At 66.7% G+C, this 16,632-nt stretch overlaps 2 protein-coding genes across 2 annotated transcripts in view; one reads left to right on the forward strand and one right to left on the reverse strand.

Moving 5' to 3' along the window:
- The window catches only part of LOC119850710, an 829,101-nt gene that overhangs the window by 549,672 nt on the left and 262,797 nt on the right, over nucleotides 1-16,632 (reverse strand). The window lies entirely within an intron of this gene.
- LOC119850715 (SCO-spondin-like) overlaps nucleotides 1-16,632 on the forward strand; it is a 120,222-nt gene that overhangs the window by 19,693 nt on the left and 83,897 nt on the right. The window contains exons 18-27 of the mRNA XM_043507142.1: nucleotides 5,385-5,565; nucleotides 6,778-6,872; nucleotides 8,012-8,268; nucleotides 10,121-10,255; nucleotides 10,802-11,004; nucleotides 11,503-11,630; nucleotides 13,011-13,120; nucleotides 13,601-13,750; nucleotides 15,611-15,704; nucleotides 16,190-16,590. Coding sequence (XP_043363077.1) covers nucleotides 5,385-5,565; nucleotides 6,778-6,872; nucleotides 8,012-8,268; nucleotides 10,121-10,255; nucleotides 10,802-11,004; nucleotides 11,503-11,630; nucleotides 13,011-13,120; nucleotides 13,601-13,750; nucleotides 15,611-15,704; nucleotides 16,190-16,590 — 1,754 coding nt within the window. The remainder of the gene's footprint in view (nucleotides 1-5,384; nucleotides 5,566-6,777; nucleotides 6,873-8,011; nucleotides 8,269-10,120; nucleotides 10,256-10,801; nucleotides 11,005-11,502; nucleotides 11,631-13,010; nucleotides 13,121-13,600; nucleotides 13,751-15,610; nucleotides 15,705-16,189; nucleotides 16,591-16,632) is intronic.

Below are 16,632 nucleotides of genomic sequence, written 5' to 3' on the forward strand. Positions count from 1 at the left end.
AGGGGAGAGAGGGCATTGCAGCTGCCAGTCCCACCAGCACCCAGTCCAGCACGGGACGTGGAGACTGGCAGGCTCAGGGGGGCAGGGAATGGGGCACGGGGCCTTTCCCCACTAGGGGGTGCTGGTTCCCATCCGGCCGTAGGGCAGGGACTGGCTGGCACAGGGGGACAGGGAATGGGGCACGGGGCCTTTCCCCACTAAGGGGTGCTGGTTCCCATCCGGCCGTAGGGCAGGGACTGGCTGGCACAGTGGGGCAGGGAATGGGGCACGGGGCCTTTCCCCACTAAGGGGTGCTGGTTCCCATCCGGCCGTAGGGCAGGGACTGGCTGGCACAGGGAGGCAGGGAATGGGGCACGGGGCCTTTCCCCACTAAGGGGTGCTGGTTCCCATCCGGCCATAGGGCAGGGACTGGCTGGCACAGGGGGGCAGGGAATGGGGCATGGGGCCTTTCCCCACTAAGGGGTGCTGGTTCCCATCCGGCCACAGGGCAGGGACTGGCTGGCACAGTGGGGCAGGGAATGGGGCACGGGGCCTTTCCCCACTAGGGGGTGCAGGTTCCCATCCGGCCACAGGGCAGGGACTGGCTGGCACAGTGGGGCAGGGAATGGGGCACGGGGCCTTTCCCCACTAGGGGATGCTGGTTCCCATCCGGCCGTAGGGCAGGGACTGGCTGGCACAGGGGGCAGGGAATGGGGCACGGGGCCTTTCCCCACTAAGGGGTGCTGGTTCCCATCCGGCCGTAGGGCAGGGACTGGCTGGCACAGGGGGACAGGGAATGGGGCACGGGGCCTTTCCCCACTAAGGGGTGCTGGTTCCCATCCGGCCGCAGGGCAGGGACTGGCTGGCACAGTGGGGCAGGGAATGGGGCACGGGGCCTTTCCCCACTAAGGGGTGCTGGTTCCCATCCGGCCGTAGGGCAGGGACTGGCTGGCACAGGGGGACAGGGAATGGGGCACGGGGCCTTTCCCCACTAAGGGGTGCTGGTTCCCATCCGGCCGCAGGGCAGGGACTGGCTGGCACAGTGGGGCAGGGAATGGGGCACGGGGCCTTTCCCCACTAAGGGGTGCTGGTTCCCATCCGGCCGCAGGGCAGGGACTGGCTGGCACAGTGGGGCAGGGAATGGGGCACGGGGCCTTTCCCCACTAAGGGGTGCTGGTTCCCATCCGGCCGCAGGGCAGGGACTGGCTGGCACGCGCGGGGGGGAATGGGGCACGAGGCCAGAGCAGGCTGTAACTTGCTGTCCGGTGGTCCCTGTGTGAAAACCCTTCAGCACAGCAGGCTCGAATTGCCCCAGCAGAGAGCACAGGCAGACTGGGCCAAGGGCCTGCCCTTCCCTCTGCTCCTAGAGGGGACCTCTGGGGGCAGGGCTGCCGCTGGTGCTCAGGGGTTGGGGGAGAGGAACCCTAAGCTGCCTGCAGCTGCTATTGCAACGAGCCATGCTGGTACCTCCGGGGCTTGATCCTTCCCCCTCAGGATAGGAGTAACTCCTGCTGATGTCCCGGGGGCTGCTTGTATCCTGCCGTGGGAGAATCTGGCCCCTGCGGGCTAGTCATAGTGTGTGCACATGCGGAACTCACTGCCACAGGATCCTGCGAAGGGCAAGGACTATTCAGAGCTGGGTTAGAGCTTGCGGAGAGAAAGGCCTGCAGGGATGCGCTGGGCAGTGTTCCCAGGGCGGCCAGCCCTCACGTGTCAGGGCAGGAGCTGATCCCCGGCTGGGGGAGGAAGGAATGGCCCTCATGGACCGTGTGGGGAGAGGAGGGCAGGGAGAGCAGGGATTGGGAGGGGCAGGGGGACGCCCAGCTCTCTCCCCTCCGATGGGGTGAGGTGGTGGTAGGAGATGTCTGATGAAATCACCCTATGGCCTGTTTCTGATGGCACCACAGGATAGGTTGATTTCATTGAATGTCTCTGCCACATGCCGCCGGCTCCCGCCCCGCGCGTGGCCTCAGCCACGGACCGTCCACCACGCTCCGGGAGAGCCAGGAGGTCTGGGAGGGTCCTGGCCCGGGGGATGCACGTGCAGCAGGGAACCCCAGGCCCCGGCAGGGGAGTCCAGGCAGCACGGCAAGCGCCTGGCTCAGCCCTTCTGCCAGCCCCAGCCCCGGGATCTCCTGAGCGAAGCTGGGTAGAGCCAGGTCAATACTGGGATGGGAGCTGCAGGGAGGGCGCTGTCCCCTGAGCCAGTGCCGACCCCAGTGTGGTGCTGGGGAGCGGGGCAGGGGCTCAGCGGGAGGCAGGGGGAGCGGGGAGCGGGCTCGGCAGGGGGCGGGGGCTGTGGGGAGCGGGATGGGGGCTCGGTGGGGGACAGGGGCTGTGGGGAGCGGGATGGGGGCTTGGTGGGGGACAGGGGCTGCAGGGAGCGGGATTGGGGCTCGGTAGGGGGCAGGGGCTGTGGGGAGCAGGATGGGGGCTCGGTGGGGTGGGGGCTGCGGGGAGCTGGACGGGGGTTCGGCAGGGGGCGGGGGCTGTGGGGAGCGGGATGGGGGCTTGGTAGGGGGCAGGGGCTGCAGGGAGCAGGATGGGGGCTCGGCAGGGGGCGGGGGCTGTGGGGAGTGGGATGGGGGCTCGGTGGGGTGGGGGCCGCAGGGAGCAGGGTTGGGGCTCGGCAGGGGCTGCGAGGAGCGAGCTCAGTGGGAGGCAGGGGGAGCAGAGTGGGGGCTCGGCAGGAGGTGGGGGCTGTGGGGAGTGGGATGGGGGCTCGGTAGGGGGCAGGGGCTGTGGGGAGCGGGATGGGGGCTCGGTGGGGTGGGAGCTGTGGGGAGCTGGACGGGGGTTCGGCAGGGGGCGGGGGCTGTGGGGCGCGGGACAGAGGCTTATTAGGGAGCGGGGGCTGCGGGGAGCAGGATGGGGGCTCGGTAGGGGGTGGGGGCTGCAGAGAGCAGGATGGGGGCTCAGCAGGGGGCGGGGGCTGTGGGGAGCGGGATGGAGGCTTGGTAGGGGGTGGGGGCTGTGGGGAGCGGGATGGGGGCTCGGTAGGGGGTGGGGGCTGCGGGGAGCGGGCTCAGTGGGAAGCGGGGGGAGCAGGGTGGGGGCTCGGCAGGGGGCGGGGGCTGCGGGGAGCAGGGTGGGGCTCGGCAGGGGGCGGGGGCTGCGGGGAGTGGGATGGAGGCTCGGTAGGGGGTGGGGGATGCGGGGAGCGGGATGGAGGCTTGGTAGGGGACAGGGGCTGTGGGGAACGGGATGGGGGCTCGGTAGGGGGTGGGGGATGCGGGGAGCAGGGTGGGGGCTCGGTAGGGGGCGGGGACTGTGGGGAACGGGATGGGGGCTCGGTAGGGGGTGGGGGCTGCGGGGAGCAGGCTCAGCGGGAGGCAGGGGGAGCAGGGTGGGGGCTCGGCAGGGGGTGGGGGCTGTGGGGAGCAGGGTGGGGGCTCGGCAGGGGGCGGGGGCTGTGGGGAGCGGGATGGGGGCTCGGTAGGGGGTGGGGGCTGCGGGGAGCAGGCTCAGCGGGAGGCAGGGGGAGCAGGGTGGGGGCTCGGCAGGGTGGGGGCTGTGGGGAGCAGGGTGGGGGCTCGGCAGGGGGCGGGGGCTGTGGGGAGCGGGATGGGGGCTCGGTAGGGGGTGGGGGCAGCGGGGAGCAGGCTCAGCGGGAGGCAGGGGGAGCAGGGTGGGGGCTCGGCAGGGGGAGGGGGCTGTGGAGAGCAGGGTGGGGGCTCAGCAGGGGGCGGGGGCTGTGGAGAGCAGGGTGGGGGCTCAGTAGGGGGTGGGGGCTGCGGGGAGCAGGCTCAGCAGGAGGCAGGGGGAGCAGGATGGGGGCTCGGCAGGGGGCGGGGGCTGCGGGGAGCGGGATGGAGGCTTGGTAGGGGACAGGGGCTGTGGGGAACGGGATGGGGGCTCGGTAGGGGGTGGGGGCTGCGGGGAGCAGGGTGGGGGCTCGGTAGGGGGCGGGGACTGTGGGGAACGGGATGGGGGCTCGGTAGGGGGTGGGGGCTGCGGGGAGCAGGCTCAGCGGGAGGCAGGGGGAGCAGGGTGGGGGCTCGGCAGGGGGTGGGGGCTGTGGGGAGCAGGGTGGGAGCTCGGCAGGGGGTGGGGGCTGCGGGGAGCAGGCTCAGCGGGAGGCAGGGGGAGCAGGATGGGGGCTCGGCAGGGGGCGGGGGCTGTGGGGAGCGGGATGGGGGCTCAGTAGGGGGTGGGGGCTGCGGGGAGCAGGCTCAGCGGGAGGCAGGGGAGCAGGATGGGGGCTCGGCAGGGGGTGGGGGCTGCGGGGAGCGGGATGGAGGCTTGGTAGGGGACAGGGGCTGTGGGGAACAGGATGGGGGCTCGGTAGGGGGTGGGGGCTGCGGGGAGCAGGGTGGGGTCTCGGTAGGGGGCGGGGGCTGTGGGGAACGGGATGGGGGCTCGGTAGGGGGTGGGGGCTGCGGGGAGCAGGCTAAGCGGGAGGCAGGGGGAGCAGGGTGGGGGCTCGGCAGGGGGTGGGGGCTGTGGGGAGCAGGGTGGGGGCTCGGCAGGGGGCGGGGGCTGTGGGGAGCGGGATGGGGGCTCGGTAGGGGGTGGGGGCTGCGGGGAGCAGGCTCAGCGGGAGGCAGGGGGAGGAGGGTGGGGGCTCGGCAGGGGGCGGGGGCTGCGGGGAGCGGGATGGGGGCTCGGTAGGGGGTGGGGGCTGCAGGGAGCAGGCTCAGCGGGAGGCAGGGGGAGCAGGATGGGGGCTCGGCAGGGGGCGGGGGCTGCGGGGAGCAGGGTGGGGGCTGCGGGGAGCGGGGCAGGGGCTCAGTGGGGGGCGCTCTCCCCTCTGCCAGTGCTGCCCCGTGCTCTGCTGGGGCTCTGTGCTGCCATTAGGGATCCCCAGCCCTTTTCGGGACGGGGCCGGGCCTGGCTGGCTCCCAGGAGCGCTGGGCAGAGGGGCCCAGTCGCCTGGCCTGGGTCAGGGTATGACGGGTGACCCCCAGTCCCGTGGCAGGGCTGGGCTGCCCTGGCTCCGGTGACACCCTATAGAGCCTGCAAAGGGCGGGGGGACCCCAGCGGCTGAGAGGTGCCCACGGGCTGCTTTCCAGGACTCCTGGGTCGTGGGCTGCACCACTCCTGGAAGTGCCCCGTTCCAGAGCGGCGCTGAGTCTCGCGGGACCTGGGCTGGATTTGTGCAGGGCGCCGCGTGCTCTGGCTGGGAACCTGGGGAGACGCCAGGACCGGGCGGGGGCACAAGCAGAGAGCTGGGTTTCACGTAGGAACCGCCGGAGCGCGTCAGCCCGGTGTCCTGTACCGAGCGCGGCCAGTCCCAGCTGTGTCCGGGGAAGGCGCAAAGACCCTGCAATGGGCCGGGAAGGGACGGGGGTGAGGAAAGCTTCCCCCAAAGCCTCCATGCGACGTGGAGGGTTTGATCCCTTCCCTTCGTCCTGGGCCCGCTCCTTGCTGCGGGCGTTCCCCTTACCCGTGGCCCTGCCTTGCAGCGTCTGTGTGAACGGGCTGTGGAACTGCACTGACGACAGCTGCCCCGAAGCCGCCTTCTGCCCCGGGGAGCTGGTCTACGCCTACGGGTCCTGCCTGCGCACCTGCGCCACTGCCGAGGGCAACCTGAGCTGCCCAGGCCTCTCCGACGGCTGCATCTGCCCGCCAGGCACCGTCTTCCTCGTGAGTCTCCCCTTCCCTCCCCTGAGCTCTGCCCCAGCCTGGGGAGCCTGGCCCGGCACGGGGACACTAGCCCTGGCAGCTCATCTAGCGGTGGGCTGGGCACGGGGGGTGGGCAGGGAGGGCAGTGTGAGCCTGTCATGGACCCATAGGATCGGGGCTGTGCCCCCAGCTTTGGAACAGTCTCTGGGAGGCCCCTTCACTGGGCCAGCCCCCCTGGGGGTCCCACTCCACCTCCAGTGTGAGCCACGTGGCCTCACCACCCCCTAGACTGGCCCTCTGGGCCTGCAGCCCCACCTCTCCCGTGAGCTCCGGGCAGCGAGTCCCCCAGAGACAGCCCCTGAGGGGGACTTGGCCGCTCTGCAGGGATCAGGGCCCCTCGCCCAGCCCCTGGAGGGACACTTCCAGCGTGGGCACAGCCAGGTTCAGTCGTTAGCTGGGGCCCGGCCTAGGGGCCCCTTAGGGCAGCCCGGGGCAATGAAGGGTGAAGCAGGGTCTGTCCTGGCCAGCCCCGAGCCCAGCCCGGCTGTGGGGAACCCTGGGGTCCGGCTCTGTCTGTCTGGGCAGCCTCCTTGGTCAGACTCCAGGTGGGAGCCCCGACTCCTTCCAGCCCCCGACTCTTGTCCCCACCTCCTCGCTCCCAGCCCTGTGTTCTCCAGCCGGGGATCCTTGTCCAGCCCCCCCGCAGAGACAGGGCGGCGGGGGAGTCCATCTCGCTCTGGGTCTTCGTTGCTAGGTGTCAGTATCCTGGCATTTGGATGTGCCATTGTCTTCTCAGGAGCTCTGCTGAGGTGGGGACCAGGCCCAGCCAGCTAGGGACACCCATACCCATGTCTCAGCCTGCCCTGAGAGCAACCGCCCCCCCGCCCGCCTGCACTGGTAACAAAGCAGCAAAAAGGGGAAACTGAGGCACACACAGGCTCTCAAAAACATGACAAGCATTCCCATGTTGTGGCAGAGCTGGGAGCATTCCCAGCCCTTCCACGCAGAGGCTGAGCCCCTTGGGCAGGGGAGGGGAGATCTTTCACCCCCAGTCACCTAGTTTGATCCCCGGCTTGGGCTCCAGCTGGAGAGGACGTGGGCTGGATCCCTCTCCTGGGGGACCCTTGCAGACCTGCCCAACGCACAGCGATCTGGGCCACCCCCACCCTGCCCTGGTCTCTTGGGAGCTCTGGGGCCATGAGAACATTGTCATGCTCCCCTTCCTCCCCCCAGAACGAGCGTTGCGTCTCCCCGGACGAGTGTCCCTGCCACCATAATGGCAGGCTGTACCAGCCCAACGACACCATCGCCAAGGACTGCAACACCTGGTAAGGGCACCCAGGGATCCGACAGCCCTGAACGGGGATTGCCATGTGGAGAGAGCAGGCAGTGGTGGTGGGCTGGTGTGGAGGGCAGGGCTGAGGCTAGCACAGTGCTAAGGAGCCAAGTGGGATGTGCCGGTGCTGTGCCCGGGGCTGGGGGTGCTGGCAGGCCCCAGAGTGGTGTCAGGGCCCAGGGCTAGGGGTGCTGTTAGTGCCTGGGATGCTGGCAGAGCCAGCGGTGCTGGTGAGGCCTGGGACAAGGGTGCTGGCAGGACTGGGGTGCTGGCTGTACCCGGGTCTGGGGATGCCTCAGGCTGGGGGCTGGCGATGGCCAGGGGGCTGGTGCTACCCAGGGCTGGGTATGCTGGAGGTTCCCGTAGTGCTGGGGGTACCCGGGTCTGCAGTGTAGCTGAGCCCTGTGTCACGGCGTCCCCGGACGATGCTCTGGAACTGCTCCCCACGAAGCCAGGCAGGACTCTCTCTGGGGGAGTCTCCTCTCTGTGAGCAGCCTGTCTGCAGGACACACAGCTCACCCAGCTGCCCCCTTCCTGGGGCTGACCTCAAAGCATTCAGCATCCTCTGCCCCTCCGTGCGCTTCCCACAGCGAGTCCACCCAGGCGGGGTCCTGGGGGAGGCCAGAGGGTCCTGCCCCCCAACTCCACAGTCAGACGTGACTCTCAGCCAGCCAAGTAAACAGAAGGTTTATTAGACGACAGGAACAGGGTCTAACACAGAGCTTGTAGGTGCAGAGAACAGGACCCCTCAGCCGGGTCCATTTTGGGGGACAGTGAGCCAGACAACCCCGTCTGCACTTCACTCCATGTCCCCAACCAGCCCCAAACTGAAACCCTCTCCAGCCCCCCCTCCTCTGGGCTTTGTCCCTTTTCCGGGCCCCTTTGTTCTCCAACCCTTTAGCTCTCACTTTGCAGGGGGAGAAGGGCCAGGCCATCAGTTGCCAGGAGACAGAGTATCACCATTTATGTACCCTGGCCCTTTGCTCTGCAACAATTACACCCCCTTATTCCCCCCCCCCAGAGACTTAAGAACTGCCTAGGGGAAACTGAGGCACCCCTACAGTATTCAGAGGAAACTTTAGAACAGCCCCTCTTCGTCACACCCCGACACCCCTCTCCCTTCCTGTGCAGCGAGTGCCGGAGCCGTCGCTGGCAGTGCAGCACCCATCACTGCGTGGGCACCTGCGTGGCCACGGGAGACCCGCACTACGTCACCTTCGACGGGCGGGCCTTCTCCTTCCTGGGGGACTGCGAGTACATCCTGGCACGCGAGGGCAGTGGCCTCTTCACCGTCACCTCCGAGAACGTGCCCTGCGGCACCAGCGGCGTCACCTGCACCAAGTCTGTGGTGGTGGTGATCGGGAACACCGTCGTCCACCTACTGAGAGGTGGGAGGCTGTGGGGGGAGAGGGGGCAGAGCTGTGAACCGTTCCCAGAGAAGTGAGCACTAGGGGTTCCTGGCTGGCCCCTGGGCAGGCCAGGCCAGGCCAGAGCCAGGCTTTCCAGGTCAGTCTGTTCCGCAAGTAGGAGCTTGCGGGTTCCCAGGCCAGGCTGAGTTCGTGTCTCTCATTGGGACCCCTCTCTACAGGCTCCCTGCCCAGCTGCTGCTGCTCCCCCACAAGTCCCAAGCGGACCTGCACCTGCTGGCTGGCAGCCACAGCTTGCACCACACGCGGCTCTGCAGATGGTCCCTGCACTGCTTCTGTGCGTCCAGCTAAGGCCTCTCTCAGTAGCCGTGCGGGTGCTGCTTCCAACCACCTCCTGGCCTGGCTCAAATCAGGACCCTGCCCCCCGGCCTGGCCAGGAGGAAGGGGGTGTGCGCTGAGGAGGGAGGGGAGCGGAGTTGTAAGTTCCCTGGTTAGCAGAGCCGTCGCGGTTGAATTGGGGTTGCATTTCATTGCATTGCAGTCTGGCAGCATTGCGGTGTGGTGCATTACAGTGTATTGGTCTCCGTGCGGTGCGTGGTGTATTGTATTGCAGTGCGGTGTGGTGCATCGCAGTCTGACGCGGTGCATGCCATGCCATTGCATCACGGTGGGGTGTGCTACATTATGTGGAACTGCCGTGCGGTGCATTTGTCACGGCGTCCCCGGGGGATGCTCTGGAGCTGCTCCCTACGAAGCCAGGCAGGACTCTGGGGGAGTCTCCTCTCTGGGAGCAGCCTGTCTGCAGGACACACAGCTCCCCCGGCTCCCCCTTCCTGGTCTGAGCTCGGAGCATCCGGCATCCTCTGCCCCTCCCTGCGCTTCCCACAGCGAGTCCGCCCAGGCGGGGTCCTGGGGGAGGCCAGAGGGTCCTGCCCCCCAACTCCGCAGTCAGACGGGACTCTCAGCCAGCCAGGAAAACAGAAGGTTTATTAGACGACAGGAACATGGTCTAAAACAAAGCTTGTAGGGGCAGAGAACAGGACCCCTCAGCTGGGTCCATTTTGGGGGGCAGTGAGCCAGACAACCCCGTCTTCACTTCACTCCATGTCCCCAGCCAGCCCCAAACTGAAACTCTCTCCAGCCCCCCCTCCTCTGGGCTTTGTCCCTTTCCCAGGCCAGGAGGTCACCGGATTCCTTAGTTCTCCAGCTCTTTAGCTCTCACCTTGCAGGGGGGAAGGGCCCAGGCCATCAGTGGCCAGGAAACAGGGTGTCGGCCATTCTCTGTGTCCAGACCCCTGCCCACACCTGCCCTCTAGGGCTCTGCAACGATCATACACCCTTATCCCACCCCCTAGATACTTAAGAACTGCCTAGGGGAAACTGAGGCACCTCCACACTATTCAGAGGAAACATTAAGAACAGTCCCGCTTCGTCACAGCATTGTATTCTGTTGCGGTGTGGTGTGTTACGTGGTATCGCATCAAAGGGTGATGCATTGTGCTGCATCGCAGGGCAGTGCGATGTGGTGAGTTGCAGCATAGAATTGTGCAGTATGTTGAATCACAGGGAGGTGCGTTGCATCACGGGTTGGTGCCTTACATTGCATTGCATTGTGTTACATTGCAGGGTGTTGCGTTGCATTGCACTGCAGGGTGGTGTGTTGCATTGCATTGCATTGCGTTGCATGGCATGGCATGGCATTGCATTACAGAGCGGTCCAGTGCTTTGCATCGTGGGGTTGCGGGGTGCCGTGGTTGTTCTGCACTGTGCTTTGTTTCCCAGGCTGTGTCCTGTGCAGAGCCTTGGGTCTGGGAAGGGAGCTCTCCAGACACTGACTGTCCCTCTATGCTCTGATTTTTCTACCTGTGGCCAGGAAAGGACGTGACAGTGAACGGAGTCTCAGTGCGGCCCCCAAAGACCTACAGCGGGAATGGCCTGACCCTGGAGCGAGCTGGCGTCTTTCTCATCCTCGTCTCCCAGCTGGGGCTGAGCGTGCTCTGGGACGGAGGTGAGGCCCTGCCAGGGCGAGGGGGCGAGGGGCGGGGCCCTGCCAGGCCGAGGGGGCGGGGCCTTGCCAGGTGGGACATGGGAAGCACATGGCTTGTTTCCCTGATGGCCTCCTGGGCTGTCACTTGGGCCCTGCTGCCCTTCCGTGACTCCTGGAAATCAGTGAGAACGCGAACTTGTTCCATCTGATCTGCCCTGGGGCCCGGGGCAGGGTCGCTCCTTATGGTCTGTGCTCCAGGGCTCTGCCCAGCTGCGTCAGAAACCTCCCTAGCCATGGGGCTGCCCCCTGCCCTGTTCTGTCTGGTGCATCTCTCTGCCGGGGACTGATCCTTATCCTTGCCTACAGGCTGGGGCACCCAGCCGTTCCCCCGCTGCAGTGAGATCCTGGTGGTACACTAGGGTCAGGCTGAATTTCCCCCAGAGCCTGGAGGGGCGAAGGGGGGCCCTGGAGGGGATGGGGCTCCCCCCAGATGGAGCTCCTGGGAATGGAGAGCTCCCATCCCTCCCCCCAGCAGAACCCCGAGTCCACTGCCCTCTGCCCCCACAGGCACCCGGGTGTACGTGAAACTGGACCCCCGGTACCAGGGCCGCGTGGCGGGGCTGTGCGGGAATTTCGATGGGGACACGGAGAATGACTTCACCAGCCGGCAGGGTGTCGTGGAGCCCACCTCCGATCTGTTCGGCAACTCCTGGCGCGTCAGCCTCCTGTGCCCCGAGGTCAACAACGAGGACTTCGAGCACCCCTGCATCGTACGTCCCGGGGCAGGGCTGGGGCCGCTGGCTCGCGGAGCTGGCAAGGGAGAGGAAACCCACCCCCACAGAGAGGGGGATGGGGCGGGTGCTGTGCTGGGCGGAGGCTGGGGCGCTGATGGCTGGAGTGTGGTGGGGGTGGACGGGAGGCTGCAATGCTGCTGCTGCAGCGGGGTGCAGAGGTGTTGCAGTGCTGGGAATTCAGGGTGCTGGGATGCAGGGGTTTTGCAGTGGCTGGGTATTCGGGGTGCAGGGGTGTTGCAGTGGCTGGGAATTCAGGGTGCTGGGATGCAGGGGTTTTGCAGTGGCTGGGTATTCGGGGCGCAGGGGTGTTGCAGTGGCTGGGAATTTGGGGTGCTGGGATGCAGGGGTGTTGCAGTGGCTGGGAATTCAGGGTGCAGGGGTGTTGCAATGGCTGGGAATTTGGGGTGCTGGGATGCAGGGATGTTGCAGTGGCTGGGAATTCGGGGTGCTCACATTCCCATCTCTGGTTCCCAGGCGAATGCTCACCGTGGGACCTGGGCCCGGAAGCGCTGCAGCATCATCATGCAGCATCTCTTTGCCCCCTGCCACGAGGAGGTGCCCTGCCAGCAGTTCTACGACTGGTGTGTCTTCGATGCCTGCGGGTAGGTGCCCAGGGCTGGGCTGGGCAGGGGAGCTGGCTCTGGGGCCTGGGTGCTGAGCGCTGATGAGGGGTGGTGTCATGAACCCACAGGCGCGGTGCTCTCGCACGGTCTGGAACAGTCCTTGGGAAGACCCGTCTGTGTGTCAGCCCCCTCAGGGTCACACTCCCACAGGGGTCCGCCCCTCCGCTTCCCCACCTCCTGGGACTGAACCTCAGAGCCATCAGCCCCCCTGCTTCGTGCCCTGAGCTCCCCTCAGTGAGTCCACTGGGTTGGACACAGGAGGGAGACTTGCACCCCCAAAGGCAGCAACGCACCCCGACTTCCTGACTCCACAGTGACTCTCGGCCAGCGTGTGACAGCACGAGGGACGTCTGGGCACACCACAGAAAATCCTTGGTTACCATAGAGAAGAGAAAGTTATGGCATGGTCCATTGGGGTCGGTCCCAGAGCTCTGACCCCTTTGGACCCAGTCCAGAAGCTTCTCCCCTGCCTCAGCAGCCCGCACTTAACAGCCTCACCTGGCTCCTCCCCAGCCCTTTGTCCTCCGGCTGGACACACACACACACACACACACACACACACACACACACACACACAGCCTCTGTCTACGGTCATTTGTTGCTAGGTGCCAAATGTCGGGGCAATTGCAATGGTCATTGTCTTCTGGGACTGTCCAGGGCTGTGGGCCCCAGGCAGCCTGGCCCTCTGGGGCTCTGTAAAGAGTAAACAACCCTTTCCCCACCCAGTTACCCATGTACCACATAGGGGAAACTGAGGCACGCACAATATTCATACATTCTGAGCAATTCCCACTCTGTCACAGGTGGCAGGGCCGCAAGCTGCCCCATGCCGTTCCCTGCAGCCAGTGGTCTGTGCAGGGTTTGGTCTCAGAGCCAGGCAGTGGGTGCTGGCCTCCCCTGGCTCTGCTCACCATTACAGCTGGCCCCGACAGCCCTGGGGATCGTCTCGCTGGGGAGAGGGTGTTTTGTGAGGGGCTCAGGGCTGCCGTGAGGAATGCTAGGGAGGGAGCGACAGCCCCCTCTAGGGCGAGTGAGTGCGGCTGAGGCTCAGCGGCGCCAGCCTGGCCTCTAGAGAAGGGGCAGGAGGCCGAATTTGTGCATCCCTGGGTGGGGGGGTCGGTGCACGGGAGGAGCTCCGGGCTGAATGGACCCAGGTTGGCTTCCCCCTGCCCTCAGGGAGCCCCGGTCTGAGCATGGAGCCTGGTTTCCCTCCCCTTCCATGGGCAGTAGGGGAGCCAGGCTGGGCACGGAGATGAATCCCCCAGGGCAGGTCACATCTGGCTTGTGAGCGGTGCCCGCCCAGCCGTCGACTGCCCCTCCCCGGCTGCTGGCGGCTGATGCGGCGCTGTGTGTTGGCAGGTGCGACGCCGGGGGGGACTGCGAGTGCCTGTGCACAGCCATCGCCGCCTACGCCGAGGAGTGTAACAAGCGCGGGGTGTACGTCCGCTGGCGGAGCCAGGAGTTGTGCCGTAAGTGCCCCCCCCGCCGCCCCCAGGGCAGCCAGGGCCCCGCAGCAACAGCCCTGGGCTGAGCCTGGAGAGGGGCTGGGGCTGGCCGTCGTGAGCAGAGCTCCTCTGTGGGCCAGGAGGCCTCCTTGGGCCGGGTGCTCCCCTAGGGCTGTCTGCTCCCCAGCCCCAGCTGCGGGGTCCATTGCAGAGCGTGTCCAGCCGCGGGAATCCGGCTCGCTCTCCGGGCTGGAGGGGAGTGGGACACAGGGGTGCCTCAGCAGAGCCCAGGCCCTGTGGTTTGCCCTCTCCCCCAATCCGTGCCCCCGCCAGCGGCAGCCGCAGGTTTCCAGGCCAGGCTGGAGGCGGGAGGGCTCTGTTTCCCCGGGCTGGGGCCGTTGGCAGCATGTAACCCCCACAGCCTGGCTCCTAGGCCTCCTTAGCCCCCGGAGAGCCAGCGCCTGGCCGGTGGCAGTGACCCCCGCCTCCGTGTCTCCCTGCCAGCCATGCAGTGCGATAACGGGCTGGAGTACGAAGCCTGCGGCCCCGCCTGCCCCCAGACCTGCAAGAACTTCGGCCTGGAGCCCGCCGAGCACTGTGATGCCGTCTCCTGCGTGGAGGGCTGCTTCTGCCCCGATGGGAGGGTCCTGCATGGTGAGCGGCTGGGGGCAGGGCGGTGATGGGAGCACTGGGGTGACTGGAGGCTGGAGGCAGGGAGGTGACGGGTGCTAGGGGCAGCGCGGTGACGGTGGCGCTGGGGTGACCGGAGTCTGGGGGCAGGGCGGTGACGGGGGTGCTGGGGGCAGCGCGGTGCTGGGGGTGCTGGGGTGACGAGGCTGGGGACAGGGCGGTGACAGGGGCGCTGGGGTGACTGGAGGCTGGGGGAAGGGCAGTGACGGGGGCGCTGGGGTGACTGGAGGCTGGGGGCAGGGTGGTGACGGGGGCGCTGGGGTGACTGGAGGCTGGGGGCAGGGCAGTGACGGGGGCGCTGGGGTGACTGGAGGCTGGGGGCAGGGCGGTGACGGGAGCGCTGGGGTAACTGGAGGCTGGGGGCAGGGTGGTGACGGGGGCGCTGGGAGCAGGGTGGGGACAAGGGCACTGTGGGCAGGGCGGGGATGGGGGCGCTGGGGGCAGCAATCTGATCAGAATGGCGCAGGCAGTGCCACTGCTGCCTCCATTTCCAGCAGGTCTTTGGCCCCTCAGCCCCATGCTGGCATGTGGGGAGAAGGAGCCTGTCCCAGGTGTGACTCGGGGGCTAGGATGGGCCACACTGAGGATGCCCCGCTCAGGGCAGGCTGCCAGAAATGGGGAGACAACCTCCAAAACTGGTGGTTTATTCTGAGGTTAGAGTCACCGAACCAGTAACAAAAAGCAACTCGCTCTTGTGTCACCACATTGGTTCACAAGCAGCCAAAACCACAGTCCCCCTTCAGCGTCCCAGCCCCTGGCTCCCAGCCACACTTTTGTAGGTGCCCAGAGCCGGAACGGCACAGCCCAGGTGCATGGGAAGTTACTGGCCCGCGATGGAGTCCAGGGTCACGTGAGCATGGACAGTTACTGGTAAAAGATGGAGTCTTAGGTCACATGTCCTTGTGTGCTTTGCTGGCTGACGGGTGGCCACTGACCCCAGGCTGTCTGAGGCACCCGCAAGAAAGGCCAGCTGGCGGGATGAGTTTCTCCGATGGCTGTTGTGAGGGTGGAGTGTCCTTAATGGGCCACCAACACCTCGCTGGCTAGCCCCATGCCAGTCTCTCTGGGGGTGTCGCCCAGGAACAAACACAGGTTTGAGATACCGGTGCACAGCCAATATTCCTTCCTTCCCATTCTCCGCTGATACATGCTGCACTTAGCAAATCGTAACTTTTCATAGACTCCTAGAAGATCAGGGCTGGAAGGGATCTCAGGAGGTATCTAGTCCAACCCCTGCTCAAAGCAGGACCAGTCCCCAGCTGAGTCCGGTGATCCCTTACGTGATACGCTTTGTACAAGATCTGAGTGATAGAGGTGGTCACCTTTCTTATACGCAGGTTTCAGAGTAGCAGCCGTGTTAGTCTGTATTCGCAAAAAGAAAAGGAGGACTTGTGGCACCTTAGAGACTAACTAATAAATTTGTTAGTCTCTAAGGTGCCACAAGTACTCCTTTTCTTTTTTCTTATACGCAGCATCCCGGCAGGTCTGAGGGATGCTGCCTCTCACTGCCGGTGCCCCTCGGTGCCACACTGTGCCAGCCCTGGAGCCAGGATGCCCCTCTCTCCGCCCTAGTTCAGAAGCAGGCTGTGGGTGAGAGCCTGGAGACACCGCTGCCCGCTTGGAGCGCGCTGGGGATGGGCTCTCACCCGCCACAGCTGGCTGCTCGGGAACAGGGTGGGGGGAGGGCTGTCCCTCCCTGTGCTCCCCTGCAGCCCTCGTGGCTGGGTGTTGGGCCCTGAGTCCCCGAGGGCCCTGGGGTCGGCAGTGGTAAAGTGGGGGATCTCCATGGCCCGGACTGCATCGCTCTCCCGCTTGCCCCGGCAGATGGCAGCTGCATCGACCCCGCCGAGTGCCCCTGTTACTGGGAGGGCATCTCGTTCCCAGCGGGCGCTGTGGTGAAGCAGGAGTGCAAGAACTGGTGAGTTCAGGCTAGTGCGCTGCGAGCTGTCTCCCCTGTGCTAGCTCCCTCCCACCCATCTTCCGGGCCTGCCTCCGCCGAGCACCCTCGGAGCTCCCCTCGGAGCTCCCCTCGGAGCTCCCTGCCAGCCCCATGCCCTGAGGTGACAGCCAGGAGAGGCCAAGGGCAGCTCGCCCAGGGGTAGGTGAAGGGCGGCCATACCCTCCTGCCAGCTGGGAGCTGTGCCCTGTGTCGAGTCGCCCCTGCCGGTGGAGCTGTGGCGAGGGGATGGCCAGGTCCCAGCAGATCCCAAAGAGCCCTTCCCGGGCTAGAGTGGACTCTCTGGGCGCTGCCTTCCCCAACCCGTGGCATCCCCCCTTCCCAGGGAGGCAGCTCCCCCAACAGAGAGCCAGGCAGACAGACATTACTCAGGAGCTTTGCTTTGCTTCCGCTCCGTGGCCTCCCTGCCCGGGAGGCCCTGACGCCCGCTCTCCCTCGGCCCGCAGCACGTGCAAGGCCGGGCTGTGGCAGTGCGATGCCCCGGCAGAACCCTGCGTGGCCCCGCCCCGCTGCCCCGAGGCGCAATTTGCCTGCCGCACGGGCGGGCGCTGCGTGCCCAGCGCCTGGGTCTGCGACAACGAGGACGACTGTGGGGACGGCTCGGACGAGTTCTGTGTGCCCAGCTGTGCCCCACACCAGTTCCAGTGCACCAGTGGGCAGTGCGTGGCCTGGGGGTACCGCTGCGACGGCACCGCCGACTGCCTCGACCACTCGGACGAGCGCGACTGCCCGGCGCCCGGCTGCGCCCAGCAGGAGTTCCGCTGCGCCAACGGGCGCTGCATCCCTCGGGCACACGTCTGCGATGGGGAGCTGGACTGTGGCTTCGCCGACGAGTCTGATGAGGCTGGTGAGTGACGGGCCATGGGCAGGGCTAGTGACTAACTAGTGA

The sequence above is a fragment of the Dermochelys coriacea genome, chromosome 2 (genome assembly GCF_009764565.3).
Source record: "Dermochelys coriacea isolate rDerCor1 chromosome 2, rDerCor1.pri.v4, whole genome shotgun sequence".
Lineage (NCBI taxonomy): Eukaryota > Metazoa > Chordata > Testudines > Dermochelyidae > Dermochelys > Dermochelys coriacea.